This window comes from Mchenga conophoros, linkage group LG19 (genome assembly GCF_057382185.1).
Source record: "Mchenga conophoros isolate Kocher_MC1m ecotype Shallow Benthic linkage group LG19, M_conophoros_male_GT1.1, whole genome shotgun sequence".
In the NCBI taxonomy this organism is placed as follows: Eukaryota; Metazoa; Chordata; class Actinopteri; order Cichliformes; family Cichlidae; genus Mchenga; species Mchenga conophoros.
In genome coordinates, this window is record NC_140544.1 from 19,177,927 (window position 1) to 19,205,598 (window position 27,672).

The 27,672-nt window shown below is 41.0% G+C and overlaps 2 protein-coding genes across 3 annotated transcripts in view; both read right to left on the reverse strand.

Annotated features, from left to right (window-relative positions):
• Positions 1-3,079: 3,079 nt before the first annotated feature.
• Positions 3,080-27,672, reverse strand: part of vps39 (VPS39 subunit of HOPS complex) — a 30,293-nt gene continuing 5,700 nt past the window's right edge. The window contains exons 9-24 of one of the 2 annotated variants that reach the window (XM_085258394.1): positions 26,667-26,787; positions 25,931-26,051; positions 25,543-25,669; positions 25,028-25,170; positions 24,755-24,895; positions 23,385-23,526; positions 15,886-15,972; positions 15,485-15,558; positions 15,190-15,406; positions 14,097-14,225; positions 13,880-13,982; positions 12,993-13,038; positions 12,346-12,495; positions 8,584-8,718; positions 5,486-5,577; positions 3,080-5,120 (exon numbers count right to left, since the gene is read on the reverse strand). In XM_085258394.1, coding sequence (XP_085114520.1) covers positions 5,039-5,120; positions 5,486-5,577; positions 8,584-8,718; positions 12,346-12,495; positions 12,993-13,038; positions 13,880-13,982; positions 14,097-14,225; positions 15,190-15,406; positions 15,485-15,558; positions 15,886-15,972; positions 23,385-23,526; positions 24,755-24,895; positions 25,028-25,170; positions 25,543-25,669; positions 25,931-26,051; positions 26,667-26,787 — 1,910 coding nt within the window. In that variant the 3' untranslated portion in view covers positions 3,080-5,038. Of the gene's footprint in view, positions 5,121-5,485; positions 5,578-8,583; positions 8,719-12,345; positions 12,496-12,992; positions 13,039-13,879; positions 13,983-14,096; positions 14,226-15,189; positions 15,407-15,484; positions 15,559-15,885; positions 15,973-23,384; positions 23,527-24,754; positions 24,896-25,027; positions 25,171-25,542; positions 25,673-25,930; positions 26,052-26,666; positions 26,788-27,672 lie in introns of both variants that reach the window. The other variant, XM_085258393.1, reaches the window with a different exon arrangement.
• On the reverse strand, positions 16,851-23,031 carry LOC146552072 (uncharacterized). The gene has a single exon (XM_085258395.1). It carries the CDS (start codon positions 22,545-22,547, stop codon positions 21,630-21,632), a length of 918 nt encoding a protein of 305 aa, XP_085114521.1. The 5' UTR covers positions 22,548-23,031; the 3' UTR covers positions 16,851-21,629.

Below are 27,672 nucleotides of genomic sequence, written 5' to 3' on the forward strand. Positions count from 1 at the left end.
TAATAATTCTGCACTCCCTGTATATCCCAGCAAATCAAATCCAAAACCCTAAAGCACCCAACTCAGAGTTTCTTTCCTTATGATGGAGTCCCTCTGCTACCGTACCAACTATCCTTACAACAGTTTTCTTAATCAGCCATTCGATGAGAGCAGATGCAGCTACTTTCCAAGCAGTGACGTCTGATGGAACAAAGCATCATTTGTGTTACTTTAATGCAAGTCACATCAAACGGGTGGAGCTCCAGGATACAGAGACTTGTGAGCAGGAAAGTACACTGACCTGATGTGCACACGTTGTTAGACTGTATTACTTAAAGGTTATGTGAGCTACACCCCAACTAAACACATATTTGAAACACGATAAAGCTAACAATCATATCATCATATCGTACATCGCTCAACTCCTGCTGTAGTTTAGCAGCCAGTCTATGGTGCTTTGAGCCAGCAGAGCACTTCTACAACCACCAAAATGTAAGTGTCAGTATTTTGTCTGCAGGGTGGGTGCATTTGGGATTCACCGAAGAAATAGCCATGGTAGATGACAGAGGCTGAAAATGTTAATTAATCCAACAGCCGATGTGGAATTTTATTACAAGCTTAAAACTTTTTAAAGCTGGGAATCACAAAAAAAGGTCTTGTCTGAAAAAGAAATGTCTCTACCAAATGGTAGTTAAAACACGAAAGCCAGCGTCAAAACATGTTGGGTTTATCCATGGGGGGGGGGATAAAAACACCTGTGCAAAATTTAATAGCAATTAAGTTACTGACATATTTAAATCTGAGACAAGCCTGTGCACCACGGTCCTAAAATCACTCGTCATATCTACACATTCAAGTCTTCCAAAAAAACCAAGGAGGTATTTTCTCTGTGCCAGCTGTGAAGAAAGTAAAGCAGATGTGGACTGGTTTAAACTGGGCACACAGCTTCCAACTGGAACATCTTTTCCATTCCCACGCTGCTGCAGCATTCCAAGACATGACACCATCCCAGCGCTGGTGTTATAAGCACTCTTCATTTTTACAGTAGATTATTAGGGGCCAACGGGACAATACGGTGCTGCTGGATGCAGAAGACACACTTTAAAAAAAAGACAGAGCTACATTTTGGAGATTACTGAATTATTCAGTGCTTCTCTCAGCCTCACAGACACTGCTGTTTTCAAAGTCGCTGGGGACCTGCGTACTATGATGTCGGAGCTCTCCATATGCTCCAGTGATGCTTCTAAGATAAGATAAGATAGAACTTTATTAATCCCTCGGGTGGGTTCCTCTGGGAAATTCTATCAGCCAAACATATTCTGCTGGTTTGGGCCCTGTTCTCAAGCTGGATCCTGTCTCCCTGCCCAGACGAGGAAGTCATCAGGATCCATCCAAGGGCCCGATGTAGAAAGCAGTTGGCAGACTTCACTGTTAGTGTGTGAGACTTACGGCGTTGCTGAGCAGTTGGGCTGTTGTGATTCTGTTACTCCAGCTGGCTTGGCTCAGTTTAGGAAGTCCATTAGCAGGACAAGTTACAGTGTGAGTATTCTCCGGTGCCCCGGCTCTGAGGATAATGGGCTTATCTGGGAAAGGACTTCCAGATGAGATGTGGATGGCTGACTGTTCGCAAACAGATAGGGAGAGGAGCTACTTTTCTTTATTTGTGAAAGCGGGAAGAGGAAGTGCTGTAAATTAAACAACAACAACTAATAACTGATGAGCTCATTATCCAGTCTGCATGTTACCTGTATATCTATATTTCTGACAGAAGATTTTTCTTAAATTGGTTTATAACTAATGGAAATGTCAGAATAAAAAAAAAAGTAAAGGTGAACAATTAAAACTGCTACTCAGTTAACAAATTGAATAGTCAAATATTTTAAGAAAAATCTGAATTTTGCTTAAAAAAAATAACACACAGTTGCTCCAGAACATCATTATTTCCTGAAGCTGCTCTCTTGGATTGAGATGTGGTGACTGTGGAGGCAATTTGTATACTGTGTACTCATTGTCATGTTCAAGAAACCAGCTTGAGATGATTTGAACTGTGTGACATGGTGCGTTATCCTGCTGGAAGCAGCCGTCAGCCTACACTGTGGCCACATAGACGGACAACGCTTAGTTGGCACTAAGAAGCCCCAAGTGTGCCAAAAACATACAGCATACATGCTATTCCAAAACCAGCAGCCTGAACAACATGTTCAGGCTGCTGGTTTTGTTGTTCAGTCATGTTGTTTATGCCAGATTCTGACAACCATCTGAATACTTCAGCAGAAACTGACAAGTAGTTTATTCAACCCTGTATTGTCCGTTTTGGTGAATCCATGAGGATGGCAACTTCAATTTCCTGTTCATAGGTGACAAGTGTAGGACCTGGTATGGTCTTCCGGTGCCGTAGCCAATCTGGTTTATTCACATTGTAGATTCAGAGATGCTCTTCTGCACACCTTGGTTGTAACAAGTGGATATTTGAGTTACTGTTGCCTTCCTTTAATCTCAAAGCAGTCTCCTCTGACCTCTGATTTTCACTCAGAAAACTGCAGTTCACTGAATATTTTTCAGGCCATTCTCTGTGAACCCTAAAAGTGACTGTGTGGAAAAATCCCATTAGACAGGAAGTTTCTAAAATATTTAAACCAGCTTGTCTGACAATAACCGCCAATTAAAGTTTGAATTTCAGCAGGTTATCCTTATCAGCAATGGATGTCTAAATGCACTGAGTTGCCACCTGACTGCTGACTGATTTGCGTTTAAAAACAAATAAACATTTGAACAGCTGTAGCTAATAATCTGCCTGGCAAATCAATTTATTCAGCAGTGGTGTTAGCCACAAGAATTCTGAATATGCAGAGTAAAAATGTAGATGTTGAACATAAAAAGTAAAAAAATTCAATCATAAACCCATTTTTGCTGGTAAGTTATCAGTAGCTGTAGCCCACACATCTACACATAATTTATACTTAAGAGTCTGATGACATTTTCCACAGTGACAATACTGTTTTGGCTTCCTACTAAATCCAAGCACTAAAAAGATTCATCACCTGCATAATGAATATGTGCAGTGTAGGTGTTGAGCGTTGCTGTCACACAGGCACAAACATGAGTGGAAATGCATGTTTATTACCGATTATAGCCAAACAGAGAGACTGCACCGACCTGCTGGGTTGCTCTTCAGAAACAAATAACTCAATGAGAAATATGTCATCTACCCTCTTAGTCTTTATACAGTATACACTCAGTGGTAACAATTTCCACAAAACAATACTTAAAAAACAAAAATGTGAAACAGTCTTAGCAGAGAATGTGTGCAAACCTCTAAAAGCAGAAGAAGAGGAGATATTTCAAGGAAGGGATGTAGAAAATGCTACAAATTACAAGAAAGATCTATTTTCTTCCAGTCATCCAGATACCCAAACAACAGTGTCACTGACAACACTGACCAAGGGAAGAAAAAAAAAAAAAATCCCAAAACAAAACATACATTCATTGCTTTAACTTTATTCATAATAACCTGGGGGAGCATTGCTTTCGTTAAATACCTCCCAGGTGAACAGTAATTTGTCATTTGAACATACTATTGCAATGAAAAAGCAAAGATCCGAGTTAACATGAACAAACAGGATAAGGTTACAACACTTTTAATCTGTCTCAGAGCAAACCAGGCAACAGCCTTATACGTAAAAGAAAAAGTTACAGTGGCTAAGCTGAGACTCATGGTCACAGCAAAGGGCATAAATCAATAATATTTACATCAGTTATTCCATTAGTCTTCAAAGCAGCAAAGAAAGCCTTTAATAAACCCAAATATATTACATTTCATGTATGACAAAGGAAAAAAACAAACAAACAAACACTGTTTTGTAAAGTTTCTTTAGAAAAAAATTATTATTAACATAGTTGGAGAGACATTTATGTCACTGAACCAACTAAATAAACCACAACATCAAAGCTACACATCACATGTTATTGACCATCTTCCATGGCAACGGCACACCCTGACAGAAACAGTTTCCCTCTTCAGGAAAAAAAACAACTTTGGAAAAGCACATGGCATAGACCTAGTTCCCAAATTCCCAAAGATCCAAGTCAGATTGAGCAGGAAGATCCATGGGGGCTGCGCCCTGTAACCCACAGGACGCACTGCAATCACGCCCTGATGGGTCACAGCGGCACGAGGGAGGCCTAGACCGTATAAGGCAGGTGGCTTCAATGCGGTGGCTCATAGGTGAAGCAAACCAGGGGAGAAACCGAGCGAGTGCTCCTCAAGCATTGCAAAGTTTAAATAAAAAAAAAAAATTATTCCACGACAAAGAAGACAACAACGACAAACGAGACATTAAAACAGTGGAGAGTGAATTTAGAGCGATAATATTTAAACTGTAAAAAACAAACGAGGAAAATATGTTAGCTGCAACAAATGATTAAATAAAACACAAAAACCACAAATGTGCAGTAAAGCTGTTTTAGTAAGTACCATCACTTGCAATGACAAGTCATGAGAGACAATCTTCAGAGTCGCAGAAGGCATTCACCAGTACTCCTGCAGAGTCTATATGGCATATGAAGCAGTGTTTGAGGCCGATGCAGTGCAACAGGAGGGAAGGGAGACTGTGTAAACCAGGCTTGTAATCATCTCCTGGTGAGTGCATGCACAACGTCTGTTGTTACAGTTGTCAATAGTGTCCGTTTTCCTCAGAGGGAATGTGTACCGTAGAGCCGTGAATCCCTTCTAGCGTTACAGCGACACATGCTTTTCAAATGTCAACGTCTACCTCACTCCCTCTCTCTCCCCGCCTGTTGAACGACCCTGGGCATTCCTACTGCTACTTCATGCACAGAAAGAGAAAGTCGACTTCGGCTCCCGTCCTGCTCTGTGGTTTTAGCATGACAACGGGAGGTCAACTCAGGTTAAAAAGAATCTGCAAGCAAAATCCTCTGACGTGCTTTGGACAAAAGCGTCCCATTCGAAGCGCTTCCAACTACCACGTGTATTTCTAGTTCACAGATGTCCAAGGAGTCGAAGAAAGGAGGGCAATTTATTATTTCTACTGTGGAGATGTTACTGTTCAGCGGGGCAAATGTTGCGGTCTTTGCAGCAGAAGTAATGCACCACCACGCCATTGGGATACCTGGCAAATGCACTGAAAGAGAAAATAAACAGATGTGTGAACGCTTTCCTACTGATTGTTACAAGCACATAAACAAGCATTAAATGAAAGCTGAAGGAGTAAACTATGTGTATGTGGTATTAACAGCAGCTTGTCTCATAAGAAAATACAACTAAATTAATAAACGTGCATAACCCCACATTAGTGAGAGTTAATGTGTCTATAGAGCAAACAAATCATCCCACTTTTCAGTTTTAAGATTCAAATATTTGTCATATACTCAAATTTTCAGCAAAAGAATGGAGAAGAAAACCCAAAATCAATGAAATAAAGATAAAATTTGAAAACCAAGTAAATATAAAACAACAGCATGCTAAATCTGAACAGGACAGTCCTACCTATTTCCTATTTTCTTCTTGCAGACTCTGCAGATCTTCTCTTCTGTAATAACGCATTTAACCTGCTGGTGGAAAATCCGCTCCTCTTGCACCTGAAATCAAATGACAGGAACACGGACATTAAATCGTCTTTCTCCAGCACAGTCACTCGATTATAAAGGTACAAAACCTCCATCTCGAACACTCTGTCGTCTACCATTTCACCATTCAGCACAAATATATAGCGTGACGGATGGAGGAGTGTGGACTCTCCTGCTTTGAAGAAAAAACGCACAAGAAATCAAATTGTGGACATGATTTGAAGTGTCGATTTCTGCCAGTGTCTCTACAGCTCCTGTTTATTTAACACTCTGGATTGGAGACCACTTCAGCTCAACCTGTCAGATGTGGACCTCATGATTAATTCTCAAATAGCTCTGGAGATGACAGATGAGCATATGAAATGTAAATATTAAAAAATATATATGTAGCACCGATTTATGCTGTTCATTTGAGATCTCAGTTTAATTACTCACGCAATCATCCTAGTACTTTTTTGTATCGCAAAGAGACAAAAATGTCTTAAAGAAATATACACATTAGGAAAAGTAAACAAATATGTTGCATTGCATTTGCACTCACTGCCCACAGTTTCCATTACTACAGCAATATTGAACGGTTGAACCAGGCCAGCATTTAAGGGCATCAAATTGACATCTGGACATATGTGTGCAAGCTTTTTAATGTGAAGCTAATTAGCTTGCAAACTGATCTCAGCTGTGACCCTTTAAGCTCATCTTTTGTAGCAGGCATTGTTTCACTGCTAATGCGACCATCTGCCCTGCCACTGAGAGAAAGCGCACAGATATGGTTTTAAATTAATTTGTTAAGTTTAATGTGGAAACAAGCTGTTTGGGTCTGCTAATCAAGCAAAACTACTGTTGAAAATCAAACTGGAAAACACATTTGAGAAGTTAGAAAAATGTCCTTTTTAGCCATTAACTGTTGCAAACTTTGACTGTCCACCGTGTTATTGATATTACAATTTATTTAAAAAATTCTTTAACTAATTTCTAAATATTCTGAGAGATCTGGGAACAAAAAAAGTAGGAAAACAATCTAATTAAAGATGGGGCATGCAGGAGCACTGTACCAGGTCAAAATATTAACTTTCAGTTTTAGTGGGGGTAGAAGGGGGGGCTTCCTCTGAGCAGTGGCTACTTCATTTCAGGTGAAGTAAGCTCACTGAACATTCCTGTTTGTGTCACTGGCCTGGTGGTGTACCGGTAACTTCTTTATTTCTTAATAATTCTTAATAAGCCATTGAAGGAAAACAAACATATGTTTCTCCTAACAGCGCTAATAAATTTCATATTTAAAATATTTTCTCCCAAGTGAAACTGTACCCCTCTAAAACATCAGCTGTCTATCCTTCAACATGAGGACCGAAAAACTCTCAGACATGCACACCTCTGCTTCGCTCAGGCATTGTTGAACATGTCTGGACTCTTTTTCAGATGTCAGCCTAAAGTAAAAAATCTTTTAAGGAAGAGGGCAGAGGCCTAAATTCTAGTGATGTGCGATACCACTGATTTTCTTTCCGATCCGATACCAAGTAATATTCAGGGTGGTATCGGCGATACTGATCCGATACCGATACTTTGTACAAAAACTTATTTTATTTATTGTATCTCAAATTATAGCATCATAATGATTACAGGACATCAGATTATTTGTTCTTATCACTTAATAATGTAGGGTTCATCATATAGAAATAAAAAAAATGAAGTTGTGCTATTTGAACACTTTGCCTGCCTGCAGCACTAAAGGACTCCATGAGAGACGTCTGTCTTGCCCTAGCAGCACCTGACTCTCTCCTCCTCTTCAGTTCACCTCAACATACGCTCGTCATATTCTGTGATATGATTTACTCTGAGGTGTTTGACAAGGTTAGTGATATTGCCACAACCATACATGCCAACCCTCCCGATTTTTCCGAGAGAATACCGAATTTCAGTGCCCCTCCCGAAAATCTCCCGGAGCCACCATTCTCCCGAATTTCGCCCGATTTTCTAGGACAACAAAATTGAAAAATCATATTGCAGAATTCATAGCGTGGCCCAGCCAATTCCAGTTTCCAACAATGGCAGCAGCAACTTAGTTTTAATATTGCTCTTGTTTCTCTTTTTGGGTCGCAAAAAAACTTTTAACATATTTTCAGGTGAGAATGTAGCTGTGTAAACTTCAAATATCTGAGCCGACTGACACATCGTCTTCAACCTCCCCCCCCCCCCGTCTTTCCCTATTCGGGTTAAACATGATATACAAGTCACTTTGATAACTTAAAAATGTTATTGTTTGGCTTTTTCGGTGTTTTATTTGTTCGTGAGTAAATTGGTTTGGCTGAGATTAAAGTTATTAGATTTGATTAAATTAAATTTGACTTTATTAATCCTTCGGAAGGGTTCCTCCGGGGTTTTCACACAGCTGAATAAACGTGGTTAAACAGAAGTGTGAGACGGTCGAGAGTTTACGTCAGTGCCCGGTTATATTTTAGATAGCAAGGAGCAGACGGCAGAGTTTCACTCCACCGAGGGAGCTCGTGACGTACTACCCGTACTATCCCCCCCCTCCAACAGCCCTTTTGAATGTCTCCCTAGTATGGCCACAACACCTCACTCTTGGAGCACTTTTTTGCCACATGTATCGCAAACCACGTCTCAGCTGTGTGTGGAGGTAAAATACGTCCGCACATGACTTCAATTACGCTCAGCCATTGTTGAGAGTGCGCACGCCAAGGGGCTGCGAGACATTTATACAGCCGTATTTCGCACATAACTATGAAAGGCGGAGGAGGAAGTAGTTCCTTTGAATGTAGACAATCCGAATGTTATAGTTTCTTTCCACTGTGTTCCTGTTAATGATAAACTACAAATTTACTCTAAATTACTAAAATATCGATATTTTAATGTGAGAATCGATTCTAGAACATAAATGATTGGTATCGGAGGAATCGATATTTCAGGATCGATCCGCACATCACTACTAAATTCCTTGCTAGCATATATCAAGCATTAAAATTCAGAAGTCATTATGTGAACCCGCTCTCCAGGACTCACCCTCAGGAATTCGGCTTGCAGCAGACTTTTCAGCACCTGGTTGCAGCGCTTCATCTGAGCCTTCTCCTCCAGGACGCTCTCCAGGAAAACCCGGATCTCACGGATCTGAGTGTTTGCTGGGAGCAAATTGATGGCCTGAGTAAAGAAAAGAAAAACAAAACACCAGCTTGGTAAACACTACTGACCACACCTTGCTATTTAAAAAGGTTTCAAAGGCATAAGGGACCTCTGTGGATTACTAAATGGCAAACACAGACTTTAAAAGTATATTTTTTATAAACAGCAGTGCTGGTAATTTTCATGTTGTGGGGCAACAACTTTCAAAAGCAGCAATGATAGTGACGTGTAATTGTCATTTTCAAATCCATTAGACTTTTTATTACATACTTGTTCATCATTTCAAAGTCATAACGGCAAATCAAATCACTTGTCTGGGAAAAACTAATTTGCTGTCCCACTTTGTGTTACATGATATCCTCCAAACTTCTAACTGCATCTTACCCTCCTTCACAACAACTAAATTACATCTCCTGCGTGCTTTTACGTGACCGTTTAGAAAAACTAAACACAATCAAGCTCTAGTTTTTTTTCTGTCCTCCTGCTTCATATAATGTAATAAAATTTGTACAAATTACCTCGTTAAACCCAAACAGCTGCCATAGAGCACAGAGCGAGCATTTTCTTCTGAAAAACAGAGCTGGATTTAGATTAAACTGTATTTTTTTATTAAACAGAGACGTGCAATAACAGACTGTGCAATAACCTTAAATAATATGCACATTTTAAAAGTCTTTACGCTAATCAATTACCCTTCAATGATGCTACTAGCACTTACATTTTTTGTGTTTAAAGTGTTTCTATAGATCTTTCTGCCTTGTGCATCGTAAGGTGGTCAACTGCACTGATGTCTCACTGAGGGGAAGACCAAGCTCCTAGAAACTGGCTGTGATTCTTCTGGACCTGAATTTTGCAATTGACATCTGCTTTCCTGAAGCCAAGATTGAAGATACACATGATTTCCTACATGAAGTCAAAAGTGCTGCCCAGGGAACCAGTGTCCATCTTGAAATCTCAAACTAATATCAATGCACCGGCTGACTGCTTTATTCTACTCACCAAGGACAGATCTACCATCAAATGCGGGAGCATCTTGCCAAGATGTGGAAGGCTCTGAGTAAAGGTTAGCCAGACTTAAAGTGTTTAAGTCGTGTGTTGATGTGATCCTGCTCAGTGAGTCTCTACAGTTGCCCTTGAAAAAAACTGCTGAGCAAGAAATTGGATCAAAACCAAAACTGCATGCTTCGTGCCACCGTTAATATTTCCTGGAAGAGCCACATCGCCAAGGCCGTATCTATAGAACCATTCATTCATTGAGTAGACTTATCTTGCTGATTTCTTATTCACTAAAACTGTTCATTTTCATTTTGTTGGAGCACAATGAAACCTATTTTAAATAGCAAGCATGCGAGTGAAGAAATGAAAAAGTTCCATTAAAAAAACAAACAGAAAAAACAAAAACAACCCCCCCCCCCACACACATCAGATGTTTTGCATAAAGTTTTCTGTCATCTTGTCACGGCAAGGCAGATCCATGGGAAATGAAAGCAGGGTGCCAGTAAAGCCGATGAGGGTGTGCAGCACAGAAAGATGGGATGAAGAGCTCTGGTCTGATAATTTAACATATCTGTGATCTGAAATCAGCAGTGCCTTTCTCAAAGAGTCACATGTTCATTAAGTCACAGACAGAACAGAGGCTGTTGGAGCGCATTTTACAACAAGAACATAACCCAGAACAGACAAACATTCTTGATTTATGTGTTTAAACTTTAACAGAGACAAAGAGGTCTCTGAAAAGCCACGCCTCCTCTCCTTAATGCTAAGACATTAAGAGTTTTTTGTGTAACTGTTAGCTGGATTGTTCAGAAAAAACAAAAACTAGAGCTGCAGTCAAAAAAAATGGTTTGACTGAAGTCATATCAAACCACTATTAGTCTTAATAAAGTACAAATCTTTAAAAAAAAAAAAAAAAAAAATTGCTATTCACAGCAGAAATAACTATAATAGAGCTTACCAGTAACCCAGGCATGGGCAGTCACAAGTCAGTGCACTTGTAGGTCTGGTTAAACAGAAAAGGTTGCACGGATGCTCAAGGGTATCCAGCATAAAATCTTTGGAAGTATGTTCTACCCCTACGATTACCCCTATGAGAAGAACCGCAACTCAAATATCTATAGTATCATCTTCATAGTGATGTAAGATATTTTTTGGCAAGATTTGAGAGGTTTTATGAAAGGTATTGCAACACAAAGTAGGTACTCTCGGCTGCTCCTTTATTTCCCATGGGCGCTCACCACAGCGGATGGATCCATGTTTGACTTGACACAGATTTTACACTTCATGCCCTTTCTGATGCATTTATCTAGGCTTGGAACTGGAACTATGAGTACACTAGCTTGTGAACCCCCGATGCTGGATTAGTGTCTCCTAGGACTGAAAAAAAGGATCTTTCACATGTAAGATGAATACATTACCCACACCAGCTTATATGTCTTCAGAATTAAGATTAGACCAGGGTGACAAAGACTAAGTGAAGATATCCCCTCTATATATTTATTTTTTTTGTTACGTTTTTAGTATTCAGTTTACATTTTTGATGTTCTAATGCCTTCATTTCAGTTACCTAAACCTAAATTACCCTTAGTTTTATTTTTAACAATAATGACCTTAACTGTGTCACCCAATTTGACATAATCAATTATGGTGGGTGAATTTAAAGGTGTGGAAACTTTAACAGGTAATCTTTTTCCCCCCTCTGGCCAAAAAAAAAACAAAAAACAAAAAAAAACAAAAAACAGATTAACTCAAGAATACAGCTATTGATGTAGCACTCTTCTACACCATCAACAGTCAAACCAATGAAAATTTGGCTGGATGAGAGTTTATGAACCAAATCAGTTGACACGGCGACTACGGCGGTGTTAAAAACGACTTTATAAAGTAGTCTTCAAGAGATATTTTCTTCACAGCATTTGGAGGGAGTGAGTGGGGGATTGTGAAATGATATTTTGACAAGCAAAATGGGTTACGAGCCACTTTTCAGTGTAACATCTTTTATTTAATTAACTTCTTGCTATTTTGGTTTTGGGTGCAGGTCTTTTAACAAGTTACACAAAGTAAGTTTTAGAAACTTCACCACAGATGCCTCTCAGGGGAGACCAGCACTCTGTTGGACATGTTTTTCTGCTTTGCTGAATCCTTCTGTCAAAAGACAGCAGCTTGATTACCCCCAGCAGTGCGAGCGGCTTTCATTTTGTGCTATAAACAAACTAAATCTTTAAAGAGTCTGCATTCTGTTCAGTGGCTGCTTTCTTTCTTTTTTTTATAAATGTCAGATTATTAATTTTGTGTAAGTCACTGAGTGCGTGTCACTGTTAAAGCTGTTTTTTTTAACCTAATTTTAATCCAGTCTAAACAGGCCGACTCTGTCCTGGATTGAGTTAGAAAATACTTTAATTGATTGAGTGAGATGTTTGAGGGTTTATGCAAAGTGGAGTTATTTTATGTCAGGGGACTCATAAAATTCAAAGTCAATTACCGTCAGTATACTCTAACTGGCCTCACTAGACACTAACAGAGCCTGATCTGACTTGATGCTGTTAAACATTCCATACTATACAAAGAAATAACAGAATCGCTACCAGAGACTAGGCAGCAGTGAGTCACTCTGGTGAGAAATACCCTGCTGATGCAATCACTGTGTACCTTGGTGGTGTTGAGCTTGCTGTGGTGCAGCTCCAGGACCTGCAGGGCTGCCTGGAGGTTGGCCTGAGGCTCAGATAGCTCCATCTTAATTGGCCCCAGGCAGTGGACGTCAGGAGGTGACAGGTACATTCGCAGCAGAGAAAGATAAACCTACAGAGCAGAAATACAGCTGTTATTAATGTGCTTAATTGACAAACTAGCACCTTAAGTTATGGCCAAAAACCTGTCTCATGAGGTTTGACTACTAACGCTTAAGGCACCTCATCCTCGAGTCCAAGTGAACATTTCTGCCAAACATACATAAATTTAAAGAGGCATTCAAGAGAACAGGACAGGCAGACAAACAGGCCAACAACATGCTGTCATGTCAGCTGTCATTTCTAGTTAAGTGAGGAAGAAAATTTTTAACATTTTTTTTTGTAAAGCTGGCAATGCTCCTTGTAGCATAAATAATTCATTATAGTTGTATAGCATGTTCTGTGAACACAAATGTGCTTATCAGAAGCCAGCAAAGCATACAAACTGAAAAATGTGGTCATAAAAAAATAAACTTTAATAAATTCCAGGAGGACACAAACTCAAAAGAGGTAAACCCCCCCCCCAAAAAAAACCCCCAACAACCTAGAATTACACTAAAAACTACTTACATCTTTATTTCCTTCCACTGAACTGTTGTAATGTCCGTGACAGTATCTGCAAAGAGCACACAGAAAAACATTAGCAAATACATGATGATATAAAATTGCTCATTTTAATGCTATGATGTTGACTGATTGGACAAACACAGCACTGCAGGTAATTACACTGGCTCTGCCTTGCAGAAAATGCTGTTAAATATAGAGTTACTTTCAGCTGCTCCCTTATTCACAAGGCGTCACCCTTCAGGCAGCAGCGCATATTTGATTTGGCAAGTTTTTAAACACCGAATGCCCTTTCTCATGCAACCCCGAAGGGCTTTGTGCCTCTTCTCGGGATCAGGCCAGAACCCTTCACTTGGTGGGCCAAATATGCAAACCACTACTCATAGTCAGGGCCCCAACTATATGATAAAGCATATAGTTGGGGCTGGATCAGTGAGGGTTTCTTTTTCACTCACTATGTGGTTAGACACCACTTTTCATGTAATCATTAGTTATTAATAATCTGACTCTTCCACAGTATGCCCTTTTGTTCTTTGTGGTGGCAGATGCCCGCCCCTTCCCGAACCTGGTTCTGCCAGAGGTTTCTTCCTGTTAAAAGTGAGTTTTTACTTCCCACTGTCCCCAAGTGCTTGCTCACAGGGGGTTATTTGATTATTGGGGTTTCTCTGTCTTATTGTGGGGTCTTTACCTTGTGATGCAAAGTGCCTCACAGTGACTATTGTTGAGATTATATAAACAAAACTGAATTACACTATGGAATCCAAAATGCATGTAAATATGACTTTAGGAAATGACCCAAGTTCGTGACTGAGTCAGGAAATACTTTGACAGTTTAACATCAGTCATATTAGCTGTTGATTGGTGTTACTTTTCAGTTGTGCAGGAATACTCACTCTTCAGCCATGTGGGTGTCTTTCAAGATGTGTACATAGATGAAGAGCGCTTGCTCATGTTTACCCATACGACCCAGAAGCAGAGCCCGTTCCTCCAGCAAGCCTTCAACATGGAAACAAAAGTCAAGGATTATGACATGGCAACTCACGTCTTTATTTGTATTTCCCAAGCAAACAGTAGATAAAACCTGTCATCTCAGTGTAAGCAACATCCTACCATCAAAGGGGAAGTCACTGATGAGTCTGGCAGGTTCATAGCATGTAGAAATATCCAGGAAAGTCAACAGCTTGTTCCTGAACTCTCCCAGTTCACCATTCTCTTTCCCTGCAGGAACAGCTGAAGCGCCTACAATAACAGAGCATTTTATTACAGAGATGTTCAGATAATGGGTGAGTCTGTGGAAAAAAGCTATTTCCGTTTTAAAGAATGGGTGTTGCTCTTCATATTTGTCTACAGTGGTTTTTGCCATTTTGGGGGTTTTTAGATCACTTGTGATGTAGAAGTAGTAATATGAGGGTTTGTCTTACTGTTCTTTGACAAATTATAACTATATTAATAAAATAAATAAATAACTTAATTATTACATTTCAGAAAAGGTAAATATCAAGATGATTTATCATATGCCCAAAGTAAAAATATATTTAACCACACATATTCCCAGCCTTGTACCCAACGATCACAATAAGCCTAGAGAAACTCTTTAATATTGAGGGCTGCGTGTGCTTGCATTCCAGTTTATCGTGAAATGCAGCAATAGCTGGCCCAAGGATCGGGTTTTTCTTATTTCATTAGCTGTTTTATGGGGGTTTGGTTCTTGTTTTTAAACAGAGTGCACATTAACGAGCATTCCTGCTGGGAGGTGCATTAAAAGGTGTTTCAAGAGTAAGAGATGGATGGACCTGATAATCAGTTCTGACACAGACTTTATTTGCAACAGCGGTGAGAGAATACTCTCTGCAAGAAGAGCCAGAGTGAATCCATATGCAGTGCGGTAATGAAATCAAATAAAAATTCTAAAATACAATTAAAAAATAAAGTCTTTTAAAAGTAAACTCAACTTCAAAAAGGCCAGGTTTGCTAGAAAGCCTTCAAAGCTCCATCACCCTGCTACGCTGATGCTACAATTACACTCCTCCACATTTCTCTACAGCAAAAGGAGGTTATTGTGTATGTTAACTAATAATTTATCAATGTGATATGTGCCCAACAACGTAACTTATTTTCATAGTCTAACAGGGAAAAAAAGGCTAACTGTAAAACTTTTTCATTCCCAGACACTCAGTGTACTCAGGTTTATTCTTGCTCATACCTTTAGGCAGCAACTTGAGGTACTCCTTCATGAGGACTTGAACCCTGCCCAGGTAGAGCTGGATTAGCACATTGTGAAACTCGGGACCCTGCTCTTCCCACACGTAAATGATGTGCTCTAAATATGGGATGGCGAGCTCCTTAAAACCATCCTTTAGAAACTGCAGCACCTTGTCTCTAGGCAACGACTCCACTTCTGTCAGGTCTTCTGTAAAGATCTGAGCAGGAAGACAGGTTTTTACTCCATTGGGTAATAAAAAGGAAGTCGTGGCAATGGATGTAAATGTTGTACCTACCTTCAGGCCATCTTCAGGAAACGTCTTCAGCACCCAGGGAGAAAACTCAAAGATTATACCCAGATTCTCTGCTCCTGTGTGCACAGAGGTGTTATGATGGCTAAGTGGGCTTAACTTACAACTCAAATCATTAGGTTTTAATCAGCCTGTAAACATTTCCGACCTCAGGGAATAATTAATTATAAGAAAATTAACATATTGTTTGACTGGACTCCAATGCAATAACATGAATACATTTATACAACTGAACAAGTTCAATACTGCACAAAACAACAAATGAGTTTTACTGTTGTGTCCTGCATTTAGAATTTTGTTGCAAACGGAAAATAATAATACTAATGATAATACTACTACTACCCATCAACAAATTTAACAGGCTTGAGCCAGCTGTTGATCCTTACCCAATCTTTGGAGGTACTGCACTGTTCGCTCATGGCCCTTAAGTGGAGAGTTGGCCTTGGTGGATTGGTCGAGCAGCACCTGCAGAGCTGCGAGAGTGTAAACAGGCTTGAGAAAAAGTAACAAGAGGTGAATAACAGAGGAACTAGAACAAAAGTGACGTCTGCCTGAGTGAAAGTAGCAAGATGTGGTCTGCTCTGCTCTGCATTACATAAGTCCTCCACCAACAGAAATTGGTCGAGGCATATGCAAAGTGTTAATCTGTGTTTTGGAACAGCTGGTTTGAATTGGCAGACGCAGAGAGAGGCAGACTTGAGCAGCATGACATCACAAGCCCAAACTGCAGCAGGCCAATTAAAACCAGATGCGCTCTCTGCGAGAACAGCCACAGAGTACCAGCAGAAACAAAGAGCGTTAAGGCAGCTCTGATTCACAAGGATGACCAGTCGACCTCATGCAGGAAACCTCCTCTGAGATAATCTGTGCAACCACACCAGAATACATCTACGAGCTTATAACTTAAACATACTGAAATGGTTACGCTCACAACGGCTTTTGTGTTTGGGAGGTAATGACAAGACCGCTGACAAAAGCAGAGCAGATCTGTGATCAAATGAGCTGCCACTTATATAGCGAACTCCAAATACAACATCCAAAGCTGGAAACAGATGTCTCAATGCATTTTATTATTATGCATTCAGTTGAGGTCTGCAAGAGATAAACCACACTGACAAATCACTGTAACTGTGATGGCAGTCATTATTCAGCTGATTGACATATCTGTTCTCTGCAGCTCATCAATTCAAAAGATATTTCACAGTGTCACTTATATTTTTTTTTTTTTTTTTTACAACTTTATTTATAGTTTTCCAACAAAACAGTCCAGAATTTCTTACAAAAGTTGCGAACCCTACCCCCCACCCCCATCCAGGTGGCATCCCCACAACCAGGAAGCACAATACACACAACACACAACACAAAAAAAAAAAAAAAAAAAAAAGGGGGGAGAAACACTCAAACCAATCTGTGACAGTCATTATAGCACCAACAGCCGGACCCCGGCACATGAGAGAAGAAACAAAGAAGAAAAAGGGAATAAAGAAATCCCAACAGTCAAAGTACGGGCATTGAGGAGACTATGGACAGCAGTCCGAGAAGAGAGCAAGAGCATAAATTACCAACAAGTAAAGAACAATAAATCAGGCAAAAGACAGACTCTTGACATGAGTTATGAACCGTGACCAGGTTTTGTCATATTTACTCTCCAAGCCACGCACGGTATACCTAATTTTTTCCAGAGCTAATCCCAACATCACCTCTCTAATCCAATGGACGTAGGAAGGAGGGTTCGACGCCTTCCAGCTCAGCAGTATCAGACGGCGGGCATGCAACGAGGCAAAGGCTATTGCGTTTTTGTGGAGGGGAAAGAGTCTCAGCTCTTCCCGAGGTACACCGAAGATAGCTATCAAAGAGTCAGGCCGCAGTGTTTCACCCGATATAGCTGACAGTGATTGAAAAATTGATGTCCAGAAACCATACAGGGAGGGACATGACCAAAACATGTGCCCCAAAGAAACAGGAGAGTAATCACATCTAGGACAATTCGGTGCAACATCAGGGTACAGTTTAGACAGTCTGTCATTAGAATAGTGGAGCCTGTGGACGACCTTAAATTGAATCAGGCCATGTCTAATACAGAGAGAAGACGTATGTATACGCTGTATGGCTTTCTTCCAGATGTCTTCTGATATGAGTTCTCCAACCTCCCCTTCCCACGCCGCCTTAGGTTTGTCCCATGTATGAGGGCAGCTTTCAAGAATCAATGCATAAATCTTCGATATTGCTCTTTTAGTGGGCTGACTCACATTAAGAACTAGATACAGTAGGTCCTTAGAGGGCAGAGACGGGTACCCTGGGAGAAATTTAGAGGCAAAACTCCGAGCCTGAAGGTATCTGAAGTAGTGAGACTTTGGTAAGTTATGGTCTTCACACAAATATTTAAATGAGACAAAGCCATCCTCAGTGAAGAGATCTTGAAAGAAAACCAGACCGTTTCTGTGCCAGACTGCAAATGAATGATCTATTTGAGATGGTGTAAAAAGATGGTTGAACATTATCGGAGAAAAGCTACAAGTATTTGTCAAGTTAAAATGTTTCCTGAATTGACCCCAGATCTTAATTGAATTTTGAACCACCAAATTGGAGTTCAGCCCAGATGCTTTGACATTCAGTGGGAGAGGGGCAGTTAAGATCGAAATCGGAGAGATTGGGAGTGTAGCTCTCAGTTCCATATCTGCCCAGACTGGACCCTCCCCATCCGCAAACATGGTTATCCAATATGTCAGCTTGACAATGTTAGCAGCCCAATAATAGAATAAGAAATTAGGTAAGCCCAAACCACCATCAGCTTTAGCTCTCTCCAGGCTTGCTCTCCTTATGCGTGCAGGTTTTTTGTTCCATATGAACAAAGAGACAAAGCGATCCAGCTGGGCAAAATAGGATTTGGGGAGAAAGATGGGGATCATTTGGAATAGATAAAGAAACCTGGGCATTACAGTCATCTTCACCACATTTATCCGTCCTGCCAGCGAAAGTGGAAGTTTTGACCACCTACCCAGATCAGATTTAGTACTGTCCAGAATAGACCTGTAGTTATACTGGAAAATAGTCTTAATCGAGCCAGCTATTTCCAGTCCCAAATATGTGAATTTGTCATTTTCAATTTTAAAAGGCAAATCGTCATAAGTGGTCTGTTTTGCCAGATTGTTCAATGGAAACAGTAAAGATTTTGATAAATTAACCTTATACCCCGATATGTTGCTGAACTCCCGCAGCCAGCGGAAAAGGTGGGGCATACTCCCAATTGGGTCTGATATCTGCAAAAGGAGATCATCAGCATAAAGCAGAGTTTTATGAGTTACCTCACCCCTGGATATACCTTTAATCCTCTCATCAGATCTGATAGCAATTGCCAGCGGTTCGATCGCAATGTCAAACAGGAAGGGTGACAGGCAACAGCCCTGCCTCGTCCCCCTGTAGAGCGAAAAATATTCCGAAATCAGACCATTTGTCCTGACTGCAGCCATAGGCGTTGAATATAGGACTTTAATCCATCTACAAAAAGTAGGTCCCATGCCGAATTTCTCCAGAACTGTGAAAAGGTAGGACCATTCGATTCTATCAAACGCCTTTTCAGCGTCAAGGCTCAGAATAACTTCCGGTTGTATTGTCGAATGGGGGGAGAATACCACATTAAACAGTCGTCTCACATTAAAAAATGACTGCCGTCCGGGAATGAAGCCCGTTTGGTCCTCATTAATAATGGTGGAAATAATAGGGTCCAACCGTAGTGCAAGAGTTTTGGTTAAAATCTTATAGTCACAGCACAAAAGACTTATTGGCCTGTATGAGCTACACTGTACAGGATCTTTATCTTTCTTTAGTAAGACTGAGATCGTGGCCTGGGTAAGCGTCTGCGGCAGATTGCCAGTAGCAAAAGATTCAGCATAAACTGATTCTAAAATAGGTGTGAGCTTCGAAGAGAATTCCTTGTAAAACTCCATGGGGAAACCGTCCGGACCTGGCGACCTTCCAGTCTGAGATAATTTAATAGCGTTCGTTATCTCTTCAATCGACAACGGCTGTTCCAAAGGCGACTGAGCGTCCGGAGAGAGCTTGGGAAGATCCAGCGAGTCAAGAAACGAGTAGATCTCGGATGAATTACTGCCCACCTCTGATTGATATAAGGTAGAGTAAAAATATTTGAACTGGTCATTAATGACTCGGGGGTCGTGAGATATCGAATCAGCACCTATTTCAATTCCCGAAATCACGCGCTCAGCTGACCGCTGTTTGAGCTGAAGTGCAAGGAGCCTCCCCGCTTTATCTCCATGCTCATAATATACCTGCCTGGATTTAAAAATATTTCTTTCGGCTCTCCATGTCATAAGCGTGTCAAATTCAGTTTGCAACAGTAATTTCTCCTTAAAAAGATCTGGCGTAGGTGAAAGAGCGTAACGCCTATCCATATCCGCAATCTTGTCAGCCAGTTCTTTAAGTTGTTTAGAGCGCTCCTTGTCTCTGTGTGCCACATAAGAAATAACTTGGCCCCTAATATAGGCTTTCATAGACTCCCACAAGACTCCCCTCGACACATCCTGGGTGTCATTAATTTCTAGAAAGAAGTCAATCTGATTGCTGAGAAACGTTTTAAAGCGTTCACATAAAAGTAATAGGGGGTCTAGCCGCCACGTTCGTTGGGGCGCTACATTACCTGGAAAAACCAGACCCATCTGCACAGGGCTATGATCTGACAACACTATACTGTGGTATTTGGTGCTGGAAATTAAGGGAAGTAGCTGGTTATCGACAATGAAGTAATCAATCCTGGAGTAACTATGATGTACAGGGGAAAAAAAGGAAAATTGCTTCGTAGATGGGTTTGTTGCACGCCAAGGGTCTGATAGGCCGTAAGAACGAAGTAGGGAATTAATAGCCACTGCTGCTGACGAGAGGGTGTTGCTCGACCTTACGCTTGATCGGTCCAGCTGGGGAGAAAGGACACAATTAAAGTCTCCACCTAGAATTAGTTTATAGGAGACAAGGTCTGGGAGAGTCGAAAAAAAATTAAGAAAGAACTGTGCGTTGTCCCAGTTAGGTCCATAAATATTAGCCAGTATTAGTGGTGTGTTAAACAGCTTGCCCACTACAACAACATATCTGCCATTAGGATCTGATATCACTTCAGAGTGTTCAAATGGAACCCCCTTCCTAATTAAGATTGCTGTTCCCCTGGCTTTGTAGTTAAAACGTGAATGATATATTTGTCCAATCCACTTACAACCTAATCTTTTTTGGGAGTTAGTATTTAAGTGTGTCTCCTGTAGAAACATCACGTCAGGTTTGAGCGATTTCAAATGACTAAATACCTTGCTTCTTTTAACCAAATTATTCAGCCCTTTGACGTTCCAGCTAATGAATGAGACCGATTTCTGTTGATTATTCACATTATCCAGAGTCATAGTGCCACAATCGATAATAGACTGATCCTGCACGTTGGTTATATCTCAGTGTTTCAGTGCCTGTTTGAGCCACAACATAAACCACAGATAAACCCAAAGCAAAACTAACAAAAACAAACAGATAAACATAGATAAACCTCTCACCATCCTGGACCCCTGGGCTGGTCTTCCACAAACCTGAGACTGCCCTGAAAACACTCCTCTCTCTCCTAGGCATATAACACGTTTACACTAGCTTAAACTCTTACATGAACTCAGCAAAGACAGAACAAAGTATAATAGGACCCTTGACTCAGCATCATTATTGCCGCATGCATGTCGGCACCCATCCACTTACAGGCCGGTACGGCTCTGAACACTCACGGTTGGAAAATAATCCCACAAGAAAGGGGTAAAACCCAATAAAAATAATGACACTGGTGATAAGAAAAAGGGGATCAATTAATCAGAATACATCAAAAAGCAAAATAAAAGCACTGTTGGGGTTATGGTGTCGGGCTGGAACTAAGACCAATGAGGATACCGAAGATATTCTGAAATAAAATATTCCCCAGGCCACATGACATCCACAGAAATCCCCAACATCTTATAGCTATACCTTGTCCAATCATAAAGGGCATCCAACCGTAGCGTGGCGACGTTCACCAGTCAATGCACAGCCTGTGCAGACTACCTCAATGGTAGCACGCAGCGTGTGATACTTGTTGTGGTCCGTGAATTAACTGTCACTCTCCCTCCGTCTCCCGCGGGCGCAGATTGGTCTCGACGTAGTGCCTTGCCTTGATCGGGTCTTCGAAAGACATCTGTTCGCCAGCCGGGGTCGTGATTTTCAATGTAGCTGGATACAGGAGACCATATTTCACTCCCGTACACCGGCGAAGCAATCTTCTCACCTCGGTAAAGGCCGATCTCTTCTTTCTAACGGTGGCCGAGTAATCTGGGTAGATGTAGAAACGCTTCCCATTACGGGTAATGGGACCTGCCCCCATGGCCTTTCGAAGAACATCCACTTTCTCCTGAAAATAGTGGAACTTGACGATTATCGGTCTCGGGGCATCTCCATCCTTTGGCCTCGGCTGCAGGCTCCTATGCGCCCGATCGAGCGTCGGCGTATGGTCGAGGGCGAGCGCTTCCTTCAACAATTCAGCCACGGCTTTCTCCGGTCGAATATTTCCGAATCCCTCTTCCACTCCAATTAGTCTGCAGTTATCACGACGTTGCCGGGACTCCAAATCATCGGCCTTGTCTGCCAACCGGACGACTTGGGCAGATAGCGCATCAACTTTAGCTTCCAGTGCTACAACACGGTTAGCCTGGCCATTAGCTTCCTCCTCAAGATCATCAGTGCGGGTCGAGAGCGTGGCGTTTTCTTTCTGCATGTCTTCGATAGCCTTCGCAAACTCTGCGCGCACACTCAGGACCTCTGACCTTAAATCACCCGCCAAGTCGTCTATTTTCTTGTGTAGTTCACCTGCAGCTGTCATCACAGACGAGTCGATCTTGGCTAGCACATTCTGCTCAGTTTGCTTTATGGCAGCCATGATAGTGTCGAGATCCGGCCCGGCCCCCACCCCCGCGGCCGGATCCGCACCAGGCAAGTCCGAGGCATCAGGCCCCGGCTTCTGCTTGAGCGATTTAGGCATGTTGAACAGCTTTAGACTACAAAATACAACTGATTCGAAAGATTAGGCACTTGTGAGACGGGTTCGCGCCGGGATGTACTAGAAGGGGAGCGGGAAAATTACGCAAATGGTCAATCTAAGCAGAGCTCGCAAAAACACGTCTTCACATGTCGCTGCTCTCTCCCCTCCCCCCGTGTCACTTATATTTTAAACAAGTGCATACGCATCACGTCAAAAGAGACAAAAAGAAAATTAACTTGCATGTATTAAACACTGACAGTAATTTGAATTCTCTCAAAGATGGACTTCAACCAGCTAAAGGCAAACAGTTAAGGTTTGGTGTACAACAAGCCATTGTTCAAGCTTTGTTTCTTGATTATAAAAATATGCAAAATAAGGGGGGGAAAAAAAAACCCAAAACCCATCCTCTCTTATTCCCAGTTTTAAAAAGAGAAAGTCAACCAACAAGTCGACAAGCTTGAGAGAGAAATGACTTGACTCTCACTTGAACCCAACAGCGTGATACCTGCCAGTTTTCCAGAGGAGTCAATCACAGCTGAAGGTGTATAAATCTTATCCATTTCACTTGAATTATTACGATCTAAATCACACTTAATCAAATGGAATTCAAGTTGTTATTCGAAAGAAACTTTTCCCTGCAAATACACTTGAAAGGATCCATGCTTTATATTCTGTTTGTAAGACTGTTTTAAATATTTTACCTTACATCAATAATGAATACAGCAATCTCATTTATCATTATGAGAAGAAGATGACAAACAAGTACCCTAATAATACAATACCCCTCTAACATGGAAAATTTATGAGATTTTAGGATTTAAAAGTCTTGACAATTACCTTTCTGGTGCAGGCCCTTCTTTTCATAGAGAATAATGAGCTCGCTGTACTTGTGAGCCTTCTTCAGGACATACTCGCTCTCCTCGATGTGGCAATGATTGTTCTCCAGACGAAGGAGGGGGGACACAAGGGCCACGTTTGTCTGGATGAGGTGAGGATAAAAAGCAGATCACCGTTTCTGTTGCTATTTATTATCTAAGCAATCTGGCACGTATTCCCGGCATCCCAAACACGCACTCATATTAAACTAGCTGCAGAGGACTTTAAGGCAAATTCAGACAGTTAAGCTGCTAATGCAAAGCCCAAGCAGTAAGCAGAGAAACTTGCTTAAATACATCTTATCCCACATTCCAACACAAGTTACCATTTCTCCATAGATGAGGACTGAAACTAAGTTTGCATAATAAATTCAAAGTTTTGTTTGGTTTCCCAGGTACCTACTTCACTCAGTCAACACCGGACCCACAGTGCTGCTGCTGTCACGCCTCAATGACAGTCAAACTAACACTGCTTTGAACTGTGATCCAGTTTGTCTTAAGTTGCTTTAAACCTGCCCATCAACTGTTTAACACACACCCCTATGGCTACATATCAAGTTGCCTAATGTTGCTGCCAGTTTCTACAAGTGAGAAACAGAAAGTGAATCACATGCACTCACAGTCATTGTCATTCATAGTAGAGCCATCATTCTTTGTCAGTTTCTGGAAAGCACCGAGTATTTTATGTTGCTGATATTCAAAAGAATTCAATGATGAGTTTTGGGACTGTAAGCATGTTTGTGATTTCTTATAGAGGACTTTATTTTTTATTATGCTTTGCCTGTGTTGTATTCCATCAGATGTGCAGCTATATTGTGCTTGTGAAAGAACGCCTGTATTTGTTTGCATCATTTTGTGACATTACATAGCCCTGGTCATGTCTAATGCATCATCTTTACAACATATGTTTATAGTCTATTTGCTGTTGTTTATATGGTGAAACATAAGTGAGTGTCTGGAAAATTGTTGATTAATTTCATTCACGTTTACATTTTTAAAACATCTTAATAAAGAAGATGATACACCTGTCACTTGTTGAAGAGTTTTGTCTGCTTATCTGACTAAACCAGTTACAAATTTTACTTTTGAGATCACTTCCTTTTACTGTAAATGGATGAAAGCTGCCAAGTTTGTCAGAGCTGATATAACTTGTATCGCAAAGTATAAACATTCGGAGTAGGCTTGCTGACAATAGCAAGCTGTTCTTTAAACTTAAACTACAGTCTGAGGCGTCAGGGCCCAGGGTCCCCTGCTTTGTGTGCGCAGGCTTTAATTTATGTGAAATCTAAACTGCTCGAGAGGGTTATCTTAAAAGTCTTAATTATGTCTTACGTGAAGGTAACATTTCAGCAAGGTGGTATCGATGATCTGCAGGAGTTTTTTGCGGCTCTTGATGGTAGGCGTGCCCTCCATGAGAGGAGACGTCGTAGAAGGGTCAGAGTCATTCAGCTGTTTCACAAGGTGGCTCCGTTTCTTTGAGGACAGAAAAAAATAAAAACCAGGGTTTGCTTAAAAGAAAAAGTGACCAAACCTCCTTAAAGCAAAAATCTTATCGAACTTCTATGAAATTTTCCACTTTTCTCTGACACACAAACACACACCTACCTGCGTGAGGTAATCAATAAGAGCGAGATGCGCCTTTTCCAGCTCTGCCCCAGACAGAGTAGGCAGAGGGTTGGGGTAGTGCAGTTGTTTCCGGTAATCACCTGGGAGCAAGTCTGGATAAAGTCCAATCACGTGTGTGGGATCTGCCGAGCAAAGGAGGATAATAGTTAAAACTTTTACCTTCTTCTAGATTGATTAAAGGAAACTATATTTTGAGTAATATGTTTATAACACAATGTTTTGAAAACTGAAATTAAAAGCAAGAATCACACGATAATAAACTCTTATACAGGCACAAGTGAAGTAATAACATGCAGTGATCATGTGTATAAAATTCTTCCATCAATATGCACAGTAAGCAACAGGAGCAAAAAAGAATATACTGGGAAAATTCAGATGCCTTCATCCGAGTGGACAAAATATTTTCAAGACGTCTCAGCTATAGGCGCATATTGCTGAGCTGTTTGTCAGAAAACAAAAGGAAAGGTGTCCCTGCGGATTGGCAGAAGTCCTACCTGTGCCGAGTTTGGCAAACACCTGCATCGAGTCATCAAATCTCTTCTGGCAAAACAGATTGAAGGCATATAAATTCTGGATGTGATGTATCTGCTGCTTCTTATCACCATCCGAGTCATCCTTCATCTTCTGGCAGGAAAAAAAAAAAGAAAGTCAACGAATTCATCACGCTACAGTAAAAAGTCCCAGATAAGTCTCTGGATAGCCAGATTGCTAAATAAGGTAACCATAAACTCCAAAGTTGAAAGCATTCTTACTGTTTCGGCTTGCTGCTCCTAATCAAGATAAGTGATTTTAATGTCCCATGCTTCGAGCTAAAGCACAAATTGAATCCTCAGGAATGTAATAATGGGCTTTAATAGTAATGTGAGTGGTTTTGCTGCTCACCGCCAGCTGAAGAGCAAGCTCAAACTGTTTGTCCTGTAGAAGCTGCCGGATCTGAGTGGCTATTGACACGGGCACCAGGCGCCACACAAAGTGGTTGCTGGCAACATACACGATATTTGGCCTGTAAAAGATAAGATAAGAGGAGAAAACAAGATTAGAGACAAAAGCCTGAAGCAAAAGTGTTTTTCTTTCAAAGGATGGACCACCATTATCGGCATCATTATCATGGGAAATGGAAACCAGGAGAACCGATGAAAGCGAGGATGTTAGTTAAATGATGTTATACAAGGCAGCCAGTGTGAAAGCATCAGGAAAGGCAAGCATTCATGATCAAACCTACCAAAAGTGCCCAAATACCACTGCAGTCTTTTACACAATACTGCACCAGTAAATATTTTCTGTTTCCAGAAAGAGCCTCTTCACAAGAAGATCTTTTGCCTTATAATGAAACATTTTGTTGACTTTGTTGTTTAGTATACCCAAATAAACTACATCATAATAGAAGAACTGTCAGGCTTAAAAGCGTGGATGACACTACACTTGAAAGGTTAAAACACAACATAGCAATTAGCTAGTGTATGATTGCATGGAAAGATACAACTCAGTGTTTCCACTCCATTCTCCAGATTTTTACACTGCAAAAAACATAAATCCAAGGTGTGACAATGCAACAGATCGTGATATAAATGATCAGACTTCCACGCAAAAGTAAACTTCAGAGGTCAGCCTGCCTCACCCTGCTGAGGTGATGAAGCGTGGTCTCTGCAGCTCCACGCTCTGCACCAGCAGCCTTGGCTCAAAGGTCCGTATCTCCACATACCGAGGAAGAACTGCTATGATGTAGGGAGGCTGGTGCTCTGGGAACATTAAAAAAAATAACATAAATAAATATTCAGATCAACCAAAATGTTACCAATCTTTGGCAAGATAGCATTATTTATAGCATTTTGCTTGTAGTATGACCAAATCGTGTCTGGCGACACCTGTAAACTCATAATAAGAAAGCAGTAGCTACCATGATGTTTAAAGGCATATAGAGGGAATATCTGATAAAAGGTGAAAAGACCTTCACACAAGATCTATAATATATCTATACTGAAAGCAGGGGGCCACATTTGTGATGAGATTTCTGGTCCTCGGGGCTATACAGGAAGGAATCTAACCAGACTGCAATCAAGTCAAGCCTGTGGTTGGATATGGGATGAAAGACACTCACAGCAAAAAGCCCAGGCCTCCTCTTCTGGTTGAGCAGTTAGGACACTCTGTTAGAAATATTCTAAACTGACCATACCTCAGCCTCTATTGCTGCTTGCCAACGCCACTATCATGACTAATTCAAAATGAGGAAATTGCAAACTGCATGAAACCACTGCTTGGAGGCTTCATTTCCCCTTCATAATGTTTCTTTCCACGTGCCAGTGAGCACAGAAAAAAAAGGCCCTTCAAAACAATGCACAAGCTTATCTGCATCTCTTCTGTCACAAAGTTCCTCAGACCTACGGTGTCTTAGTCACAGGATAAAAAAAGCTGATCTAAGACTGAGTTTTGTGTTCTGACAAGTGGAAAACAGCATCACAGCTCAGACAGCGAGGGAGGAAGGGAAGAATGGGGACAAGAGAAGACAGACAGCCAGCAGCTGGATAAGAACAATGGCAGTGTTTAGACAACAGGTCTGACTGATCTGTAAACTGCTGAACAAACCTGCCCAGTCACTGTGGCAACAAGAGAATAAACTATTACTA